The sequence below is a fragment of the Canis lupus genome, chromosome 17, assembly GCF_011100685.1.
Source record: "Canis lupus familiaris isolate Mischka breed German Shepherd chromosome 17, alternate assembly UU_Cfam_GSD_1.0, whole genome shotgun sequence".
NCBI lineage: Eukaryota > Metazoa > Chordata > Mammalia > Carnivora > Canidae > Canis > Canis lupus.
In genome coordinates, this window is record NC_049238.1 from 25,870,245 (window position 1) to 25,887,897 (window position 17,653).

The following is a 17,653-nucleotide window of genomic DNA, read 5'->3' on the forward strand; positions in this document are numbered from 1 at the left end:
AAAGTATTTTCCTTGGAGTAAAAATAAAGATTGCCTCATGCCTAGTTTTTTTCTTACAAGTGAGTATTAAGAGTGCATGGTTAGCATTATGCTTTTTGAGAATCAGGGCAGTGCAAGCACAATAATATTTAAATTGGCGTAGGATGTTTATAAACAAATGGGTTTTTTTTAAGCAGTTTCAAGAAATATCTTTATTTTTTTCAAGGATTCAAGAACATAAAATATACAAATACTATATGAGTCTACTGTACCTATTTTAATTTTACTTTTAATAATACAGTATTTCAGTGTCCTAATGATTAACACCCATTTTATGGTGATAAAAATATATGGAGAACATATTAAAAGATATGGTTTCCTAGTAATAAAAATGTCCCATTATAGCTTGTCTTTATTTCTTTGTTCCTCAGGTGTTGGTGTCTGTTCAGTCCCTTATATTAGTAGCTGAGCCTTATTTTAATGAACCAGGATATGAACGGTCTAGAGGCACTCCCAGTGGCACACAGAGTTCTCGAGAATACGATGGAAACATTAGACAAGCAACGGTTAAGTGGGCAATGCTAGAACAAATCAGAAACCCTTCACCATGCTTTAAAGAGGTATGTTCAATAAAATTAATGAAACACTTTATTAAAGACATTATAGAATATAGTTTGTTAGTATTGTACTTGACTATATTTAGACAATCTGTGGTATACTAAACTATACTTTTTAATCATAAAAGATAAGTAATAATATAAATAGAAGCGAATTTTAAAACCCCCTACTTTCTAAAAGGCATCTGACTATATTTGGGGACAATTTTTAAATTTCTTATTTTTAACAGTTAGCATTCTACTAGCAAACTGTCTATTTTATTAAAATAGTCCTCATAAAAATAACTCTTTTTTATTAGAGGTCAAGGTACTTTCTACATTTGTCTTGCAGATAGAAATTTTTCCCTTAAACTAATATCCATGTGTGAATATCGAAAAGACCTCTTCTTTCCTTTAGGATAAAGTTGGACTTAGTAAGTTTCTGAAACCTGTCTTCATATTCACAAGTACTTTTTATTTCACCACATTCTGAAAAGGGATTATTCCTGTGGTTAGTTGTCTCTCCACAATCTTCCTAAAATATGATTGTATTCTTCATCCGTGGTATCAAACTACTTTATCACATCTTATTTTAACTGTATTGTGAAACATGTTTCTTTTTAAAAATTGCTTTTCTTCATCATCAGTTTCTTAAATTGTACTAGACACTCAACATTTTAGAGGAAAAATTGGCATGTTATCTGCCAGCAAATTGATTTTTAAGCTAACTAAGCAGTTATGTGTGGCTACTGTGTAGCATTGTACCTGAAATCCTCCTTATCAAATAGCAATGATGAGTATACTTTGAAAGAATGCAAAAAGATCATTTCTTCTTTCACTTTTGTTATTACTAAATGAATTCACACTTTGAATGATAAAGTTGGGTTTTTATTTTCACAAAGGCTTGAAATTTACCTTGAAATTCCATGGGAAATCACTTTTCTTCATATTACTGGAAATACAAACAAGTATTTCTTTGTGCTCTGAAGTGTATTCTGCCCCTTTTCAAGCTTGAGTTACTTATTTTAAGTAATTCATTTTGCACCCATATTGAATGTCAGCTGTTCTTAGGCACTGCGCTAAGGTACTCAGAACTCAAGTGCACTGAAGAAATTCATGCTATGAAAGGAGAATATAAGTTTTTCAAGGGCAGAAACTGACCTTCTTTTAGCCTTAAGATTCAAAGAGTGAATCCAGATATATAAACTACTTGATAAGTCTACTGGATTGTACTAAAGTTATTTTAACACTAAAACTGGACTCTTTTTTTTTTTAAGATTTTATTTATTTTTCATGAGAGAGACCAAAAGAGAGGCAGAGATAGATACAGGGAAAGAGAGAAGCAGGCTCTATACAGAGAGCCCTGTGTGGGACTCGATCCCAGGACTCCAGGATCAGGCCCTGGGCCTAAGGCAGGTGCTCAACTGCTGAGCCACCCAGGCGTCCCAAAACTGGACTCTTGATTCTTCCTTCCTTCTCTCTTTCAGTAAAAGCACCATCATTTAAGCCCTAAACTTTTACCACCTGTGACTTGATTCTTTTCCTAACATAACACATTCAGTGTAATGACAAATCCTGTTGGGCTCCATTCTTCAAAACATAATCAAAACCGGTGGTTAAAACCATCTTTACCATGACTGACCTATTTCAAGCCACCATTACCTCTTACTTGGACCGTTAAAGTAGTTTCCTCACTGGTTTTCCTGCATCCAGTTTTGTCCCTCTACAGAGATTCTCCACACATAATCTCATCATCTCACTCCGCTGACTTCGCATTATATGAAGAAAAACCCCAAGTCCTTACCATGGCCTACAAAGCCCTACCTTGTCTAGCCCCTGCCTTCTTATTCTTCAGCATTCTAGGAATTTAAAGGCTTTTGATACTGGATGTTAGGATGTGCAGCAACTGGAACTCTGATGCACTTCTGACAGGAATATAAATCAGTATAGCCTCTTTGGAAAACTCTTTTGGCAGGATCTGATCAGCTGAATATATGCTGAATGACTAGCAGTTCCACTACTTGGTATGTGCTTCATAGAAATTTGGTACATATTGAGTATAGAGAATGTTCATAACATTATTCATAACTGTCAAAAACTAGAAACCGTTCACTTGCCTATCAACAAAATCAATAGACATAAGCATAAGAAGCCAGGCATAAAAGAGTACTTTTCATTTTCATGATTCTTTTTATAAAAAGTTCAGAAATGAGTGAACTAACATGCTTAAAGAAGTCAGAATAGAGAGACACCTGGGTGACTCAGTTAAGCATCCAACTCTTGATTTCAACTCAGGTCATAATCTCAGCATTGTGAGACCAAGCCCTGAGTCAGGCCCCGTGCTCAGTGGGAAGTCTGCTTAAGATTCTCTCTCTCTCTCTCTCTCTCTCTCTCTCTCCCCACACACCTTCAAAAAAAAGTTTTTTAAAGAAAAAGAGGAAGTTAGGGTAGTGTATACCTATGGATGAGAATTATCGATGAGATAATCTTTGAGGCACAAAGGGGACTTCTGGCATACTTGATAATGTTCTGTTTCTCATCTGAGTAGAGATTACATTCGTGTGCACTGTGGGAAAATGCATCCAATTGTACATGTGATTTGTGTACTTTTCTGTATATGTTGAACTTCACTTTTATTTATTTATTTATTTATTATTTATTTATTTATTTTCACTTTTAAAATGTATTGAAATAAGCGTGTAAGTATTTATACTCAGTTGATGTATAATTTGTTGGTTCATACATAAACATTTTTTTCTGGAAGAAAAACTGTTAACATAAGGAACTCACAGTTGGGGGGTGACTTTTATAAAAAGCAGATAAGTATAATTTGAAGCGATCATTTTTCTTCCTTAGAACCTAGCTCACCTAGCTCTCAAGGGGCACCCCTGTTATGAATGCTTTCCTGATTTTCCCAATCACATGTGACCCTGAATTCCCAGGGGGGTTTTGGTCTTGTTTTTGCTTTTCTTTGTTTTTTCTTTATCTTATTTCATTTCATTTTAATTCTAGTATAGTTAACATACAGTGTTAATAGTTTCAGGTATACAATATAGTGATTCAACAATTCCATACTTTTTGTTTTTTAACTATCTTTTTTGGTGTGCTCACCTATCTGGTTCTGTGTTTGTTGTGGTTCTTCGTGTCACGTTATGCCTTACTTTTGTGTCCCCATAGGCATCAAATGCGGCAATTGTTAAATGTAATAATAGTACCTTACTGCTATTTTATATCCCTTCCCAATTTTTCCTAAGAATACTTTGTAGGTATTACTGCCCATTTTTAGGGAAGATAAGCTTCTTGGAATATAATGGTTCACCTAGGATATAGAATAGTATTTTTTTTTTTTAAGATTTCATTTATTTAGGGATGTCTGGGTGGCTCAGCGGTTGAATGTCTGCTTTTCGCTCAGGGCATGGTCCTGGAGACCCAGGATCAAGTCCCACATCGGGCTCCCTGCATGGAGCCTGTTTCTCCTCCCTATGCCTACCTATGTCTCTGCCTCTCTCTGTGTGTCTCTCATGAATTAATAAATAAAATCTTTAAAAAAAAAAGATTTCATTTATTTGAAAGAAAAAGAGAAAGAGCACAAGCAAGGGGAGTGGACAGAGGGAGAGGGAGAAGCAGGCTTCCCGCTGAGTAGGGAGCCTGATGCGAAGCTCCATCCCAGGACCCTGAGATCACGACCTGAGTTAAAAGTAGATGCTTAATGGACTGAGCCACCCAGGCACCCCCAGAATAGTATTTTTTAACTGTTACAGTATTTCCAAATTGGTCTAATTTCTCACTTAAATTTGTCAGTAGACTCCTACTGCTTATTATACAGGAAGAAATTCTGACTTTTCCAAGAGAATTTTTAAAAATTCCGTATGCAAACCACAATGACTTCAAGGAAGGTTAACTTTGGAGCACCTGGGTGGCTCGGTCATTAAAGCCTCTAACTCTTGGTTTCTATCTCAGGGTTGTGAGATACAGTCCCATGTGGGGCTATACACTGAGCCTGGAGCCTGCTTAAGATTCTCTCTCTCCCCTTCTCCCTCTACACCTCCCCCGTCCCCCACAAACATCCACTTGCATGCAAGCTTGCTCTCTCCCTCAAATAAATAAACAAGACAAGTTAACTTTATAAAATACAATCCACACTTGTTCCCTCTCTCAAATAAATAAACACCCTATCTATTTATAAAATACAATCTTAACTATAAATTAACCAGAAGATAAAATTAAGAAAGTAATAATAGTGCCTTTTTTTATGGCTCTGTTCTTATTTCTGTATCAATATCTTTGACATTTGTAATGTCTTTATTTAGGTATTTTTGTAGAGTTCTGTTTTAAAGGTAGAAAATTTGACAGTTTTTCTCTTGTCAATACTTTCCTAATTATTTTCTCCTGGCTATTTATTTACAGTGCTTACCTTGGTATTGCATTATATATGTCTTTATCATCCTCTCTGTGATATGATTAGCTGTTTGAATGTCTGGTTGCTGTAGATCTGGGCATTTCAAAACATGTCTTCTGATATCATTAGCCTGATTCTTCCTTGTTAATGTAAAATTCACTAAATTGAGTTTTGTGGAGACAAAATGATTGCAATTGTCTTTTAAATTTCATTTCTTTGTAATGCCACTTATTTTGTCTTCTAAATTCTGACCTGAACACATTTTGTTCCCTTGGTTGTTTTATTCTTAAGGTTATACACAAACATTTTTACTTGAAGAGAGTTGAGATCATGGCCCAGTGTGAGGAGTGGATTGCAGACATCCAGCAGTACAGCAGTGATAAGCGGGTAGGCAGAACTATGTCCCACCATGCAGCAGCTCTCAAGGTGAGTGAGCCTTCCTAACAGGAGCCCCTTGGTGGCTTTGGTCAAAGAGTCCTATATTCATTGGTAGAAGCCGTAGTCACCAGTGGTAAAGGAATCAGAAGGATTCAAAGAAACATTTATTTTAAGTTCAGAGGCCTAAATTACTACCCAAAAGTCTGTAGAAAAGATAGATTAAATTTGACAGCGAGTTGACACTTCCTGAAAAGGATGTTGACAACAACGTGTGCTCTGTGAATGAGTTTTTGTTCTTTTCCCTTTTCTCTTTTGCAGTTTACTTTTCAATCTACCCAAGGTCCCCACCACCAGTTCTCCACACCAATGACTCTGGCTCCCCTCTCTGTTCCCATCTCTCCCCTGCAGGACTTTTTTTTTTTTTTTTTTTTTAATTTTATTTATTTATGATAGTCACAGAGAGAGAGAGAGAGAGAGGCAGAGACACAGGCAGAGGGAGAAGCAGGCTCCATGCACCGGGAGCCTGATGTGGGATTCGATCCCAGGTCTCCAGGATCGCGCCCTGGGCCAAAGGCAGGCGCCAAACCACTGCGCCACCCAGGGATCCCCTCCCCTGCAGGACTTTACCGTCACTTTACCTCTTCTGTGAACTTACTGCCATTCGGTTGCAGTTTAAGTTTCATTTTATGGAAGCCTGCCTTGCCTTAGATTACTTGAGTTTAAGCTTGTATAACACTGTCTATCTATGAAAATACTCACTTGGGGAACCTGGCTGGCTCACTGGAAGAGGATGTGACCCTTGATTTCAGGGTTGTGAGTTGGAGCTTCAAGTTTACTTTTTTTAAAGTTTAAAAAAAATATTTTTTAATAATTTTTTTAAAAAGCTCTCATTTCACTGATCTAAATGTTTGTCTTTTCTACCACAGTTTTCATTTGTAGAGCTCTGGTTCCTCCTCTTCTCATGCTCTTCAATTCTTTTAGCGTATTTTTTCTTCCCCCTTCTGAATGATTATATACCTGATGGATTACATTTTGGCCCTCAGGGCCATTTTATTCTCTTTCTCTCTCAGTTGTATCTGTACTCTTAACTTTGGCCATTTAGTGTCTTTCTTTTTTTTTAAGTGTAGTTGACATAAAATTTTTATGTTTGCTTCAGGTATATAACCTAGTGATTCCACATTTATATATGTTACAAAGTCACCATGATAAGTCTAGCTCTTTGCTTTAAAGGCCATTCGCTCTTTTTTTTTTTTTTTTTTTTTTAAGATTTTATTTTTTTTAAGCAGTCTGCACATGCAACATGGGGTTTGAGCTCAGAACCCTGAGTTCAGGAGTTACATGCTTCTCCAGCTGAGCCAGCGAGGTGCCCCAAAAGCCATCTCTCTCTGTCTCTTTCTCTCTCTTTTTAAAATTTATTTATTCATGAAAGACACAGAGAGATAGAGGGAGAAACAGGCTCTGTGCAGGGGGCCTGATGTGGGACTTGATCCCAGGACCCCAGGATCTCGACCTGAGCCAAAGGCAGACCGTCAACCACTGAGTCATCCAGGCGCCCCAGCCATTTTCTCTTTAAACAACTTTTCCAACTATTACCTGGTTTTTGATTTCTCAGAATTATATTATGGCATCTTTTCTTGGATGCTCTGTTATTACTTAAGTGAAGATCTCTAATTAGAATTTCTCTTCCCTCCAGTCAAGTTTTCCTCTTTTTTTTTTTTAACAGAAAGTATAGCTAACATAATGTATAAATTTAAGATATAGAACATATTAACTTGATACATTTTATATAGTGTAATATGATTATCATTGTAGCCATAGCACCTCTGTCACATTGTATGATAATCATTTCTTTATTTTGGTTGGAACAATTAAGATATAGACTCTTACCAAGTTTGGTAATTGTAATATATTATTGTTTATAATCACTGCTCTGCTCATTACTCCAGTACCTATTTGTAGACTAGTTGCAAGTTTGTACACTTAAACAGCATCTTTCCCATTCTCTCACCCCCATGCCCTAGCTAGCCACATTTTACTCTCACTTTTATGAGTTTTTTTATTTCATTTATTTCAATTTAATTACAGTGTAGTTAACATATAGTGTTATATTAATTTTGGGTGTATAATATAGTGATCCAACACTTCCATACAACACCTGGTGCTCATCACAAGTACACTCCTTAATCCCCATCACCTATTTCATTGAGCCCCCCACCCACCTCCCCACTGGTAACCATCTGTTTGTTCTCTATGGTTAAGAGTCTCTTTTCTCTTTGTCTTTCTTCTTTTTTCCCATTGTTTGTTTTGTTTCTTAAATGACACATGAGTGAACTCATATGGTATTTGTCTTTCTCTGACCGGCTTATTTTGCTTAGCAGTGTACTCTAGCTCCATCCATGTTGTTGCAAATGGCAAGATTTCATTCTTTTTTATGCCTAAATAATATTCCATTGTGTATATATATGTCACATCTTCTTTGTCTACTCATCTGTTAGTGGATACTTGGCCTGCCTCTCTAATTTGGCTCTTGTAAAGAATGCTGCAGTAAACATAAGAGTGTATATATCCTTTTGAATTTAATGTTTTCATATTTTGGGGTAAATACCCAGTGTAGTATGATTACTGATCATAGAGTAGTACTGTTTTTAATTTCTTGAGAAATTTTCATAAAGTTTTCCATAGTGGCTGCACCAGTTTGCATTCCTATCAACAATGCAAGTGTTTCTTTTTCTCCACATCCCCAACAACACTTGTTATTTCTTTGACTTTTTTTATCTTAGCCCTCCTAATAGGTGTGAGGTGATAGCTCATTGCGGTTTTGATTTGAATTTTCCTGATGATGAGTTACGTTGAGCATCTTTTCATGTGTTTGTTGGTCATCTATATGTCTTTGGAGAAATGTCTGTACCTGTCTTCTATCCATTTTTTAATCAGATTATTTGTTTGGTATTGCATTACACACGTTCTTTGTATATTTTGGATACTAACCCTTTACTGGATATGTCATTTACAAATATCTTCTCCCATTCAATAGGCTGTCTTTAGTTGTGTTGGCTGGTTGTTGTTTTTTGCTGTGTGGAAGCTATTTGTTTAAGAGGGGGAGTGGCAATGGAAGAGGGAGAGAGAAAATCCTAAGCAGGCTCAATGGCCAGCGCAGAGCCCAACACAGAGCTCAATCTCGAAACCCTGAGATCATGACCTGAGCTGAAATCGAAATCGAGAGTCAGACGCCTAACTGATTGAGCCACTAGGCACCCCATATTTTTAATTTTAAATCATTTTTCTCTATCTTAAAATCTTCAAATATTATTCAACCCCTCTTTCATGTAGTTTACTTGGTCAGTACTAGATCTTATCAGTGATGCCTTCAGGGAACTACTGGGAACTACCCCCCCCCCCCCCCCCGCCCATTATTTCTTTTTTATGTCCCACAGCTTTATCTATTTGACCAGGTTCCTTGGACTTAGTTTTCCCCCTTCTAGTTGTTTCTGTAGTCCATAACCAAATTGGTCTTCTCCAAACCTATGTTTAGATACCTCCTTTCTTTTATACACAAAACCTTAGTGGCAAAAGTCCACTTTCTTTGGCTTTGTTATGTCATTTGGTGTCTTGCTTATATCTCAGATTCTTTTATTCTGTTATTTCTCTGTCACTCTGGCCTAGAAATATCTATCCCTGAATCAGTCCCAATTTACATAATTTCAACTACATCTTTGCTGCTGAGTGCTACTTGAGAAGAGTAAGCAGCTACTTAGCTTAATAATTCCACAATAAAAGCATAATATCCCACCTCAGCTAGGCCCTTATAATCATTATATTTTTCCCTCTCCTTCCCTAGTTAACGTGTTCTTCTGTTGTCCACAGTGAAAGAGAAATTGGGGTAGAGAAACAAATTACCAGCATGTTGGGATCCCTGGGTGGCTCAGTGGTTTAGCGCTGCCTTCAGCCCAGGGCGTGATCCTGGAGTCCTGGGATCAAGTCCCGCGTCAGGCTTCCTGCATGAAGCCTGCTTCTCCCTCTGCCTGTGTCTCTGCCTCTCTCTGTCTCTCTCTGTCTCTCTCTCTCTCGAATAAATAAATAAAATCTTAAAAAAAAAAAATTCCCAGCATGTTAATATATTTTAAAATCTTACAAATGTCTACAAGTATGTAGCTGTTTTTATCTTGTTTATAGAGGTCTTAGACATCCAACCCAAATTTAGGTTCTGTGAGGTCAGAGATTATATCTTCTTTAGTCTACTTCTTGCTTTAATATTGTCACTGTTGAACACGGTGCCTCATACGTAAAAATTGTTCTGTAAATTTTGGTTAATATTCAAAGTCATCTATTGACTACAGCAAATTGTCAAAGCCCTGGTGTGATATTTGAGATCATTTCTCTCCCAGTAGAAAATTATAAACCAAGACTTATTATTTGTAGAACTGTTAACATCCCTACGTCTGTATCTCAGTGGTAGCATGTGGTAGAATGCAAAACTGTGTGAGCTCTCTGGATCCTCTTCTTCACTGGTTTAAATTAGGAAAAAAAGGTGAGGGGGCACCTGGGTGGCTCAGTCAGTTAAGCATCTGACTCTTGATCTCAGCTCAGCTCTTGATCTCAGGGTCATGAGTTTGAGCTCTGTGTTGGGCTGTACATGGGTGTGGAGCCTACTTTTGAAACAAAAATTAGAATGTTTAAATTGTTTCTAAGGTATTTTCTGAGCATTAAGTGAAATAATTAGTGTAAAACAATTTGCAAATATTCTACATAAGACCTGGTACCGGGGATCCCTGGGTGGCTCAGCAGTTTAGTGCCTGCCTTTGGCCCAGGGCACGATCCTGGAGTCCCGGGATCGAGTCTCGTGTCGGGTTCCCGGCATGGAGCCTGCTTGTTCCTCTGCCTCTCTCTCTCTCTCTCTCTCTCTCTCTCTGTCTATCATAAATGGATAAATAAATCTTTAAAAAAAATAAAAATTTAAAAAATTTAAAAATTTAAAAAAAGACCTGGTACCTGATAAATACTTGTTTACATTCAGTAAAATAATGGTACGTTTTTTTTTAAGATTTTATTTATTTATTTATTTATTTATTTATTTATTTATTTATTTATGAGAGACACAGAGAGAGAGAGACAGAGAGGCGGAGACACAGGCAGAGGGAGAAGCAGGCTTCATGCAGGAAGCCTGACGCGGTCAAATAAGTAAATAAAATTTTTAAAAGTAAATTTAAAAAGCGTATACATCACACATGAATGGTATCTTATAAATCATTAGCAGTGCTGTTCCTGTTACTGAGATGGGGGCACGGGTAGGGTTTGTGAGCATGCTACTCTGGGCTTTTCAGCAATATCAATTATTTTGGAGTTAGAGATTTTTGCCTATGTTGTTCACTGCTTCTTACAGTAGCTAGTATAAGGAAGGTGCTCAATAAATATTTGTAGGCTTGATGCTTTGGGTTTTGTTTTAAACTCGGTTCCTCCCTCAAATGGTGTTATGTTAGAATGCCAGAGTTTATAATTCTAATATCACTTATTTTCCCCTGTTTAGCGTCACACTGCTCAGCTCCGGGAAGAGCTGCTAAAACTTTCCTGTCCCGAAGGCTTAGACCCTGATGCTGATGATGCCTCGGATATGTGCAGTGCCCCAGCAGATGCTGAGGAGACTCTAATGCATGATCAGGTCAAACCAAGCAGCAGTAAAGAACTCCCCAGTGACTTCAAATTATGAGCTGCATTGACATGGACTTCATAGACACAAAGGCTTTGAAGCACAAGCCAAATATGTCAATATTTGTATGTAAGAAACTAATTATGTAATAGTTATTGAAACTGAAACTATACTATGCCCTTAAGGAGATCCAGTTTAATTCAAGGTGATCTTTTATTTACCTGTACAAGAGTGTAAACTTTTTTGTGCTTTTATTTTTCAATTGTGAGAACCACTGATTGGTATGTTCAACAAATTTGTGTATACAAAGAAATGGATAAATCACTGATATATAAGGGAAACTACCTTAGGAAAGAATGTTTACTGAATGTTTATTTTATTTTTTTTTTACTGTAGAGTGAGGGGTTGTTAACAAAGAATATATATTGGTCATTCTTACAACTACTATTTAAAGTCAGCAACTTTTCACTGAATTTGATAGATTTTATGTTTGGCCATATCTTCATGCTCATCTTTGATTTCTGAAGACCTCCTACATACACTTAAATAAAAGTTAAATGGACATACTCCCTCTTTTTTGATTTACTGGTACATTTTTTAAATGAAAAATATGCCATAAAATGCATTATAGCTGGAGACTTGCACTTGTATGGATGAATTTATTACATTCAACGTATTTAATTTTATGCCTTCTAATTCTAAGATGCAGAAAAAATAAATGAACATGATTTTATTCTATGCCAACATTTGGGCCTGTGAATGTATCCGTTATTTGAATTTAAATATATGAGAAGGAATGGTCAACTTGAAAAGTCACTCTAAACTGATTTTTTCCTAAAGGGCTCCTTTTTTCCTGGACTCTGGTTTTATTACTAAAGTCACATGTATGTATTCAAACATTGAGGCTCTGTGGAGCAGAGAGGATACCTCTCTGGTGCTGTTACAGTACGTTCTGTACCTGCCATATAGGCTCATTTTCATGCAAATTCTTCTTAGAGCCAAATAAATAAAGACTTAGGTGTATTAGTATGTCTTGTTTCTAAAACAGTTTGCCATGGTGTGAAATGCTATTTCTACAAAGAATTGGACTCTTTCAAGACCTAAGCATGGGAAAGGAAAGGATATTTTTCAAAAACCAATTATCACAAACTAAAAGCTAAGGTGATTTTTGACAATATTTATATAAAATGAAGTGGCGTGTGGGAACCTTGAATCTGGAGCTACCAGAAGGAGAAGCTATATTCTGAAGAAAGAGCTGCTCTCTGAAGAAAAGGGGGAACTAGGAAGCATGATGCTGACATACAAGGCACAGTGCTCCCTAAGCTTGGATGAAGGAGGGGACAAACTGCATGGGACCAGAAAATGCAAAGTTCTAAAACACTTACTGTTAGGTGCAGTGTGTGGTAAGCTAAATACACCAAGGATGACAAAATAGAGTCCATTCCTGAGAAAGCAGAGTCCATTTAATGCCATCCACACACATGCCAGCTAAAATCTAGGTATGAAATGATCAGCAATAAGAAGCAAAATACAGTCATCTGTCTTCCAGGTTTTTGGTTTTTGTCTGTCAAGGGTCCTGTCAGGGATGGATGATAAAAGCTACTATAGCAAGTATAGTGTTTGCCTCCAGCTTGGAATTTTATTTTTAATCATTAAAATAAGGTTAGGTCATTTTTTCCAATTCACACCACTAGTCTTCAGAAAGCTTTACAAGAGGAAAGTAAACAGTACCAGTACTATAAGGTCCAGTTCATGTTTTTAAAAAACCAATATCTTAAAGTCTAAATTTGAGACTGATTACTCTTTAAAATGGTTCCATCTTGGATCCTGACATTATGCCAGCAAACATTTAAGCACTCATTCTGGTAGTAAGTACAGGTACCTGCACTTGAGGGTGGAATGACAGACATGGAAACATAATGTCAATATAATCGGTAAGTCCTCTGAAAAGAGTTCTTTACAGGCTACTATTGGGAACACAAGGGAAGAACACTCAGCTCAGGCAAAATGTCAGTGGGCATTGAGGCAATATGGTCAAGAAAGGCTTCATCAAGGAAGATAAGATATCTTGAGTGTTGAAAGATGAAGATAAAAAAAGTCAGGTAAGGACACCTGGGTAGCTCTCAGTTGGTTAACTGTCCGACTCTTGATTTTGGTTCAGGTCGTGATCACAAGATTGTGGGATTGAGTCTCTCATCTGGCTCCATGCTCGGCACAGTCTCCTTGAGATTCTCCCTCTCCCTCTCTCTCAAAAATAAATAAGTCTTTAAAAAAAGAAGTTGTTAGCCAAGCAGAAGTTATTACAGACATAAAAGAACAAAGGGAAAGCTTAAGTTAATAACATAATTGGGTTGTAAGAGATAATGTAGGATAGTCCAATGAAATGTAGGCTGTGATGTTAGATAGGAGAGCTTAGATCATAAAAGACTGTCTTGTTCAGAAGCTTTCCACCCTGTGGGTGAGGAAGATGAGGGGAGCAATCTGGTCATACTCTATTTTAGAGGATGATTCTACCAACTATGGGGAGGCAATAACGCTTAGGTTATTTCTGTCTTTCTAATTATAAATAATGCTCTAGTTAACATGATCAATACCTTTATTTCTTTATAAAAGCCCTCTAGACGCGATCCTGGAGACCCGGGATCGAATCCCACGTCGGGCTCCCAGTGCATGGAGCCTGCTTCTCCCTCTGCCTGTGTCTCAGCCTCTCTCTCTCTCTCTCTCTCTCTCTCTCTCTCTCTGTTACTATCATAAAATAAAAATAAGAAACAAATTAAAAATATATATACAAAAGCCCTCTAGTCCAGGTGGTAGATCATCAACTAGGACAAAGAGGTAGAGAAGAGTGAGGAAATAAACATATTTTTTGGTATAAGAATAACTGCAGCATGTTTACTGGCTGAGGAACCTGGGGCAGTGGTTGGGTGGTAGAGAGATGGAGAGGGTAAGCATGAAGGCCTTAGAAAAGGATGGAATACAGTCAAGACAATTGGTCTAGTCCTAAAACTATCAACTATGAAGTCTTAAAAGTACCAAAAATAAACTGCTTAGATACCATTGTAGCATTAAGACCGGTATCTACAAAGTTAGACAAATGTAGAAAGCACTATAAAACTTTTTTTGATGTCTTAAATTTGGTTTATGTAGGATGAGATGGGTGAGAGTGCAATGTTCTAGCCCATTGCCCACTGGGAGCAGCAGTTTTCTCAATGTAATTGTCTTCTTTGTTCTCATTAGATTTTTTCCTTATTTTACACAAGTGGATATTTGGAGTGAAAAAAGAGCACAATCAATTAAAATGCTACAAACATAAAATGCCAAAAAAATAACACAAATTGACAGACACATCGTTTTTTGTTTTTTATGGTTTTTTAAGATTTTTATTTATTAGAGAGCATGAGCTGGGTGGGGAGGAGCAGAGGGAGATGGGAGAAGCAGGCTCCCCACTAGGCAGGGATCCTGAGGTAGGGCTCAATCCCAACCCAGGGATCATGACCTGAGCTGAAGCAGACGCTTAACTGACTGAGCCACCAGGTGCCCCCAGATAAAACTTTATAATCACTTTTCCCTACATATTTTCACTGTCAACTTTTTTTGTGCTGTTATTTTTTTCACCTCTTCATAGACTACAATTTTTATAATATTTTCTAACTATTGAGTAGGAGTACAATTCATTATTTCTTCCAGCATGGTTAATATTTTTTTACTATTGATGGTAGGGATGCATTAAACATACAACCTCACTCACAGACACATATGGTGTTTACAGTATTCCAACAGGTTTGTGTCCCACCAACCCATAAATTCTAAATTTCGTTATTCCCATTAGAAAAGAACCAGGGCGCCTGGGGGCTCAGTCGGTTAAGTGACTGCCTTCAGTTCAGGTCATGATCCCAGGCTCTCTACTCAGCGGGAATTCTGCTTCTCCTCCCTCTGTCCCTATCCCTACCCCTTCCCCTTCTCATGCTATCTCTGTCTCAGTCTCTCTCTCTCTCCAAAAAAAAAAAAAAAAAAGAAAGAAAATGGGGACACCTGGGTAGCTCAGTCCGTTTCTCCCTCTGTGTTCACATGGTTCTCAGTCAGTTAGGTGTCTGACTCTTGGTTTCACCGCAGGTCATGATCTCAGGGTTGTGAGATCCAGCCCCACGTCGGGCCCTGCACTGGGCATGGAGGCTGCTTAGGACTCTCTCACTCTCTTCCTGTGGCCCTCTCACTCATGCTCTCTCACTCTCTCTCTCTCTCTCTCTCTAAATCTTTAAAAAAGGGATTTTTTAAAATCCCTGGGTGGCTCAGTGATTGTCTGCCTTTGGCCCAGGTCATGATCCGAGGGTCCTGGGATCAAGTCCCACATCGCACTCCCTATGGGAAGCCTGCTTCTCCCTCTGCCTATGTCTCTGCCTCTCTCTGTGTGCCTCTCATGAATAAACAAATAAAATCTTTAAAAGAAAAGAACAGAACCATGGTGCTTTTGTAATCTCTCTTTCTTTAACCAAGATATTTTAATCCTTTGGCTTATTTGAATTTTTGTCTCTTCTAGTAGTTTAATATTTAAGTACTTTTTAAAAAAGATTTTATTTATTTTACAGAGAGCACAAAAGCACAAGTAGGGGGAGCAGCAGGCAGAGGGAGAGGGAGAAGCAGGCTCCCTGCAGGCAGCCTGATGTGGGACTTAATCCCAGGACCCCGGGATCATGACCTGAGCCCAAGGCAGACCTTTAACTGACTGAGCTACCCAGGCACCCCAATTTCTAAATACTTTTATAAATGGCCTCCTTTCCTATCAGTTAAAAAAAAAAAAAGATTTGAAGCAGAAAAGGCTCGAAGTGTTCTGTTTCTACGAACACAGTGATGAGCAGATGGACACAACCCCTCTGCTCACCGTGCCCCAGGTCTGGGTGGAAAAACAAGCTCTAAGCAAGTAATTCAAGGTGCCTGGCGCCCAAAGACCCAGGGGCGCCTGAGCGCAGCTGCATCTTCTCCCGTAGGAAACCTGGTCCTGTGTCCTGTCGGTCACGCTCCTTTCCAGGCCCGTTGTGATGTCAGGGATGCAGCTGAAATCACTGGGCGTATTCTTTGTAAACTTATCCAGGAATTCCCCTGGAACTGCCTGGGCACCAGACTCTTCTGGTCACTGTCTGGCCAGGAGGACTGCAAGTGTCCTCTTGCGTCCCGTGGCCAGGCCATCAGAGTGAGCCCAGCGCTCTTCTCAGGAAACAAGGCCTCCGTCTGCTGACCATCAAGATCCGGCCCAGCTTCCCCACCAAAAGTCATGACTTCATTGCCCTTTCTCAGCCCTTCTCCATGCGCCAAGCCCTCAGGGAGAACGTCCCTTACAAATATTCAGCTGAGAAGCTGATGCTCATCCACCTGCGCTTTCACTGCAAACCTAAAATGAGATGCGCGTCCAGTCTTTGTGCGCTGCACACCATAAACCTTGTGTAACAGTCGTATTCCTGACAGGAGTCGGTTCCCACTGTGGCCAGGCATTGATGGGGATTTAATCTCACAACTTTAGCTATCTGATTATTGGAAGAACTTTCCATAGACATCTGACTGTACATTTCAAGCCTGGTTTTTCATCCAACATCACCAAGAACCTCTGGTGCGGAGCCCCACAGGACTTACTCATTTTTCACCCTAGGGCTTTCAACTTGTATTTTGTTCCATCATAGGTCAGCATAGGTGGCTGACCTATAGGTGTATTCCTGGAAGCCGGGCCTACGGGTCAATGGTTAATGATACCTTGATTATCCGTAGAAATGACTGCAAACTGCATAAATCTATCTCATTAAACCCAAATCAAATATATCCCCAACTCTGCAGATCCCCCAAATTATCACAGCCACTCTAATGCCATGTGATTGGAGAAGTATACCTGAGTGGAAGGCCGGAGAGACTTAACAATTGACCTGAAAGTATCTTACCTAAAAAAACAAAACAAAAACAAAGTACCCATTTTAAGTGCACAATCAATGGCTTTTAGTATATTCGCAGATATGTGCAAACGTCACCAACCCAATTTTTTTTAAAGACTTCTTTATTTGAGAGTGAGAGAGAGAGAACGAGCAGAGGGGAGAGGCAGACGGTGGGGGAGAGAAGCAAACTCCCCACTGAGCAGGGAGTCCAATGTGAGACTTGATCCCAGGACCCTGGGATCATGACCTGAGCTGAGGGCAGACAAGCCATCAAGGTGCCCCTCCTATGATGATCCTTTAAAATGATGTTAGTGGAACCTCCAGATTGTCAAAGGATTTTGGTTTTTGTTTTTGTTTTTAAAGATTTTATTTATTTATTCATGAGAGACACACACACACAGAGAAGCAGAGACACAGGCAGAGGGAGTAGCAGGCTCCACGCAGGGAGCCGGACACGGGACTCAATCCCGGAACTCCAAGATCACGCCCTGAGCCAAAGGCAGATGCTCAACCGTTGAGCCACCCAGGCGTCCCTGTCAAAGGATTTTGAGACCACTAATCAGTACCTGAAACAAAAAAGACAAAGCTGAATGTGTTGCTTACTAATAGCTTGCTGAGGTTGCCATAACAAAGTACCCAGACAGAAAGGCTTGACCAACGAGATCAAGGTGTTGGCAGGGTTGGTTTTTTTCTGAGGCTTCTTTCTGTAAGCTTGTAGGTGATTGTCTTCTCCCTCTGTGTT

At 38.7% G+C, this 17,653-nt stretch overlaps 1 protein-coding gene across 15 annotated transcripts in view; it reads left to right on the forward strand.

The window, feature by feature from the left end:
• The window catches only part of BIRC6 (baculoviral IAP repeat containing 6), a 230,691-nt gene extending 218,949 nt beyond the window's left edge, over positions 1-11,742 (forward strand). For 11 of the 15 annotated variants that reach the window (XM_038561234.1, XM_038561222.1, XM_038561223.1 and 8 more), the window contains 3 exons: positions 411-599; positions 5,266-5,400; positions 10,877-11,742. In XM_038561234.1, the coding sequence (XP_038417162.1) occupies positions 411-599; positions 5,266-5,400; positions 10,877-11,056 (504 nt within the window). In that variant the 3' untranslated portion in view covers positions 11,057-11,742. The remainder of the gene's footprint in view (positions 1-410; positions 600-5,265; positions 5,401-10,876) is intronic. The other 4 variants (XM_038561227.1, XM_038561230.1, XM_038561232.1 and 1 more) reach the window with 1 other exon arrangement.
• The last annotated feature ends 5,911 nt before the right edge of the window (positions 11,743-17,653 follow it).